Source organism: Bremia lactucae, linkage group LG1, assembly GCF_004359215.1.
Source record: "Bremia lactucae strain SF5 linkage group LG1, whole genome shotgun sequence".
Lineage (NCBI taxonomy): Eukaryota > Oomycota > Peronosporomycetes > Peronosporales > Peronosporaceae > Bremia > Bremia lactucae.
The window spans coordinates 3,492,532-3,498,251 of NC_090610.1; the positions used below are offsets into that span (position 1 = coordinate 3,492,532).

General features: G+C 47.0%; 2 protein-coding genes across 2 annotated transcripts; both read right to left on the minus strand.

The window, feature by feature from the left end:
* Positions 1-3,096: 3,096 nt before the first annotated feature.
* CCR75_004731 (uncharacterized protein) lies at positions 3,097-3,653 on the minus strand (the record flags this gene model as incomplete). The annotated part of the gene is made up of 3 exons (XM_067962817.1): positions 3,097-3,141; positions 3,382-3,483; positions 3,516-3,653. The coding sequence occupies 3 exons, from the start codon at positions 3,651-3,653 to the stop codon at positions 3,097-3,099; spliced, it is 285 nt and encodes a 94-aa protein (XP_067823110.1).
* An 880-nt stretch (positions 3,654-4,533) lies between these two features.
* On the minus strand, positions 4,534-4,752 carry CCR75_004730 (uncharacterized protein; the record flags this gene model as incomplete). The annotated part of the gene is made up of 1 exon (XM_067962816.1): positions 4,534-4,752. One exon carries the CDS (start codon positions 4,750-4,752, stop codon positions 4,534-4,536), a length of 219 nt encoding a protein of 72 aa, XP_067823111.1.
* Between the last annotated feature and the right edge of the window lie 968 nt (positions 4,753-5,720).

Sequence of the window (5,720 nt, forward strand, 5' to 3'; positions counted from 1 at the left end):
CTACCGAAAGATTCAGCCGGTAACTCCGGTATAGTGGTCTTTGTTGACCGTTTGAGCAAAATGGCTCACTTAGCGGCCGTGCCGGATTCCATTGATGGAGAGGGTACAGCTAAGCTGTTTATCGATCGCGTGTTTCGACAACATGGTTTGCCAGTGGCAATTGTCTCTGATCGGGATCCCCGTTTCACGGGTAAATTCTGGAAATCAATTTTCCGAGTGCTTGGCACCAGATTGGATATGTCCACTGCGGACCATCCGCAGACCGATGGTCAAACTGAACGTGTCAATCGCGTCATTGAAGACGTTTTACGCAGCGTGTGTGCTCAGACACCAAAGCGCTGGAGCTCAATGCTCCCAGTGGTGGGGTTTGCATCAAATAACGCTGTTCATGCCTCTACAGGCTATACTCCGTTCTATGTAAACGGTTTTACCCACCCACGCGTTCCATTACGATACCGCTGCGTGGTTCAGGGCTTGGTGGGGGAGAATTTGCCGATAAGCTTGCTGATATCAGCCCTGTACCGTTCGGAAACAAGTAAGCGAGTTTCTCGCGACGCGATTTAGTGTCTTAAGACATGTAAGGGATACGATGGCTGATAGCCAACACAAACAAAAATGACAGGCAGATGCCAAAGGCAGAAGCTGTATTAAATCTTATGTGGTCGGAGACCGAGTTTTACTAAACGCTAAAAACCTACCTACCAACTTGGTTTCCACGGTCTTCAAGATCAAATTGCGCCCGCGCTTTATTGGACCATTTACGGTCGTGGCGAAGAAGGGCCTAGCTTACACGCTAAACCTTCCCAGCAAGCTGCGTACACACCCAGTGATTTACGTTGGCTAGCTTAAGCCATATCGGGACCCTTCCCACGTGGACTTGAAGGCGCTTGCGCCGAGACAGGCCGTCGTGCCGCAGATTGCTGCATCCTCACCAGGAAATCCAACTAGCCCTCTAAACGAGGCTGCTGACGCTCCAGCGTCGAAAGACGGTCCCGCCTCAAAAGAGCTCTTAACTCGAGAAAGGACCTCAAGAAGTAGTTGCAACTCGTGCCGTAGAGCATCAAATGCTTCCGCCGAAATTTCGGCACCCTCGCGCGCTGCTTGATGCGCGGGGGAACCTTCAGTTTCATGTGGAGAAACTCTGAAAGCGACGTCGTCGTGAGGGTCAATACCAGCATCTGGTGAAGTGGCTAGGGTACCCCTCTTCTGGAAATTCTTGGGAGTTCGAAGTACCTCTTCGGTAAGATTGCCCGTACGCCGTTGACGTTTTTGAGCGCCAAGCTCAGGGTCAACTCGCGTCAAACGACGCTTCCCACCACTAAACGTGGGATTAGGTGGATCTAAAGCCTCAGTGCGGCTTCGATCCATGGTTGTACGGTCAACCAGCACTGAAATATCGGCTAGGCCTTTCTTCTTTTTGTGGCATAAATGCCGAACGTACCTGGCCTTTGGCCTTAAGCTTAGCGAAATCGAAGCGAATCTTCCGTTCCAAACGAACATCACCTCTATCCGCGGACTCTCTGATATTCCGGATATTACGAAGTCGGCGGGCCCGGAGAACCCAGTTCTCAAATGAGACTTCGTTGTCACTCCTTGTTTCGTTTGAAACAAAACGATCAGAATTTCCCTCATGGCCACGGGCTTGATCACGTAAACGCGTCAGATACTGGCTTCTCGTCATTACGTTTGGCGTAAGGTATTGCGCATGAAGAGCGTCGCGGGCAGCGATTTCCTCCGGCGTCCTCGCCGGGTCACCAGAGATCCAGATGGCCAAGCTATGACCCGCTATCCCTTTGAGACGCTCGTCCGCACTAAGCGGAGTGAATCTATATTCACTATGAGATTTAGCTTTTGATATCTCGGCAGCCCGACAACGAGCGTTTTCCTCTATGAGGATTATCCGCTCTTGCTCTTCATCGAGCGGATTCGTGATGATGTTGGACTCAGGGTCCCGTGTCCTGCTCAATGCAGTTAAGACATCAGCGGCACCACGTTCTGGGAACGGATTCGGGGCCGCCCGACGTTCATCCGGAGGAGAAGGCGTGTAAGAGCGACGCTCTTTTTCCTCCTCCTCTGATTGAGAGTGACTTTCAAAGTCCACCATTCCCTCATCGTCGAGGAAGGTGCTAAGAGTCTGTGACTCACGCTTGATTGTCATGAGACAAAGGAATGAAAAACGCAACCGAACGGTTAGCTGTTCAAATTACAACCTCAAAGAGAAATTGAAGCGAATGTTGTCCCAGTCTGATGGGGAGGGTCTAATGGGGCACACATCGGTTGGAGAACCGTTGCTGTGGTACATTTACTTTATGGGTAAATACCCTTCTATCTAATGTCAAAATAGTGAGTTACTTAAATCCCATTTATTATGGGTAACAAATGTGATCGCCGCCAGATCTAAATCTGGCCGCCAAAATGTATTTTAATTTAGCTAGGGCAAGGTTTTTAGATTTCACTAATGATATAAATCGCAGTTTCCCTTTTGATCTTAAAGCGTTAAGTGCCTTTCTAAGGCTTGCGCATTGATCTGTAAGAGATAGAAGCCTTTCTTAGGTATATTCTATTGGGCACTAGTTGCCACTTAATTCTACGAACCCCTAAATCCCTTGAACTAGGATTCCTTACGCTTTAATAGCTTGCACGAATTCCTGAGTTGTTAAACCCATTAGTTCAATAGAACTAAGTGACTCTCTGAGTCTAAAAGTCTTCCTATGACTTTAGGTGCGAGGTAACTCCGCTACATGAAGCTTGTGCAGCCGGTTTACATCTTTTATGCATTCCAACTGCTAATTACTGCGCGAATTTGTCGGTAGAGACTGCGGATGGATGAGTCGAGTGTTCATGCTTCAAATTGTCTGATATCTGGCTGTAAATGGACGTTCATCACTTATCTCAACCGGCTGCATGTGCTGTAGTGAAACCGTCTTGCGCCGATAGGAATAAAAGTATTTTTGCGTTGCAGCTTATAGATATCTATGTTGTTGAGACCTTTCCATATCTTAAGAAAAGTCTCGTAAATCTTTTCATGCTTTTTGTACAGTCATCGCGGCTCTCAAAATCTCATGATGCGAGTGAATTCGCCATTAAGGCGCACCACTAAGGCGCACCACTGACCTGCATACCTATCTCCATCACGATCTCCTAGATTCATAACATATCAACACCATCAGTAGCAGCTGCCACAAATTTGGCTTTGCAGTCGATAAAGCAACAGGTGTCTGCTTTCGGCAGTATCATCCCGCAAGCGAATCAAATTCCTGCGTTTATCACATTCTGGTCCTTCGTGTCGCCTGCAAAATTAGCATCCGTGTATGACATGGAAATTCTGGCAAATTGTCAGGCTTCAGATGGAGAGCTGTCACACGCGTATTGCTAACATACCGTGCCACACGCTTGCCAACTTTCAGTCTTCCACAGTTGGAGCATGACAGACATGAGACCTTCTGAATCGCAAACGAGATGTAAGATTTTGTACAACGCGATCTACATTGTAGATTTTCAGTTAGTTACTGAACTTTCTTGATCTTGGCCTTCTTGATAATCGTGGTCTTATTAAACGGAAGAAGCGGGTGATGGTCCGGGCTTATAAGGTTATTAATTCCAATAGGAGCACGAACACCATTCAAATTTGTCAGGGCGTGCTTGTCCAGCATTTCAACAATTGTGTGTTTTTAGTCAATTTTGACGTTTCCGTCGTCGCATTGCAAGAATCACATACCTAAAATTTGGATAGTATGCCGAGATTCTTCAATTGAAATTGTATATCCGCCGCAAAAAATTGATCCACAGACGCTGCATTTTTACCCGTGACAATCAGATCGTTGACGTTAGCTTCAATGAGCACCGTTTTACGCGACCATCGATCTTTGAAATCACACAGGAGTCTGTAACACATTGCTGGAAGTCAAGTTGAACCAGGGTGGAGACGAACAACTTGTGTCATAAACGTCTAGACTGCTTGAGACCATAAATACTACGCTCTAGCCCCAATCCTAGCTCATCAACGTCATTGACTCCAAGTTTTTTCGCGGCTACCCACAATAACAAGGCCGCCGCCAGCTTTCTGCCATCTCGTTGCCCGGCTTGAAGCCTAGTCTTATTGCCGCATTCGCGTTTTACGTACCGTCGGTGGCGGTGAATACAATATCTAATCTATTGAGCTTTTTTTTAACAGGTCTGGTATCAAGCGTCATTAACCGAAACCAGGATGCTCCGATCCAATGGCTTAGCTGAGCGGATCGCACCATCTTTATTATGGTGACGTGCATAGTAGACGTCAGATAATGTTATCTCACTTCGTCTTCTACGTATGTCTCGAAGGTTACTTTGCCAGCCTTAGCCACACACCAGATTGATCCGTTTGTCAACGCAAGTCCATCGTCATCGATACATTCCATAGCATCATGGAGAAGACTTCTCTTTGACGAGATGACGAATTGCTTCCGCATCCATCAATAATACTGGTCCGACAAAGTTACAGCACCGCACGTCATGAAGAATGTATCTGAAATCACTGCAGCCAGAGCCAAATTGTTAATTCTTGTTCGTGTCCTTTTCGCTTGGATGAGACTGGGCAATATCTCTTATGATGCCTAATTTCGCGGCAGCTGTGACACTTTCGTGGCTCGTTGAAAGCTGCAACGACATTGTGACCAACACTTCTTGTACTTTTGCAATTATATCTAATTTATTGAGCAATTCTTCTGCTTGTACTGTGTAGTCGAGACGAGATGGGTCGAAACGGATCATCATTATGAGCTTGTTCCTTAAAGTTGCATGCTTGGCAATGTTATCGACGACCTGACGCTAGCTGGACTGGGTGACCCGAGCGAAATGAACCAAGTACAGCAAGTGCTGGGGTCACGTCCGCGAAGAGATCTTTGGCTTCAAGAACAAACGTGTTCCTTGCTCATGGCTAAGGGTCATCATATCTACTTCTTCGAGGTAAAGGTCCAATTGCGAGGAATAGACGACCAGGTCGCCACATTTTGTTAAAATTAGTCTGATGCAGTAGACTTATTCTCCAAAAATTCCCCCAGCTTGTTCACTATCACACCGAAATCCAGACGCCAAACTCGCCATTTCCAGCGCTTGCGGAGACGTGAATGCCCACTCGCGAAAACCGCTACCAACTCCAGCGCAATGCTTTTCGCCATAAAATCGCTGTATCATCGGTTTGATGTCGAACAATCAGGAGCTGAAATTCTAGCTTCACAAAACGTTGCAATTTCACGCTGAAGTCTCTCATCAATAATTCCTTGCTGTGTTTGGTATGACGCGCTTGGTGCCTAGTTGCCTGCCCGTTGAGACTGCCTTGTGCAAACATTTTGCCCCAGCGTGTACGCGTTGGCCTTGATGATATCTTGTAATGACAAGCGGGATGCTCCGAGCAATCTACTCTGTCAGGCAACGTCTCGAATACCACTGTCGCTGAATTGATGTGCTGGTCGTCCGGATTTATCGGGACCGGCGCTTGACCAACACTCGAGTTTATAATTGGGCTGGCCGATAAATGGCGCTCCAGACCGTCGAGCCTTGCACCCATCATCCGAAGCAACGCGAGCACAGAAGCTTTCTCAACGTTCTTAGAATCGGGTGGTGAAATGATCGTTTCCATCGCTTTTGTTTGTGACACTTTCAAGTTCGCACGACTTGGGCTCATAACCTGTAGAGAACAAAAACTTGCGCAGATAGAAAATGAAAGAGTATATATATATATA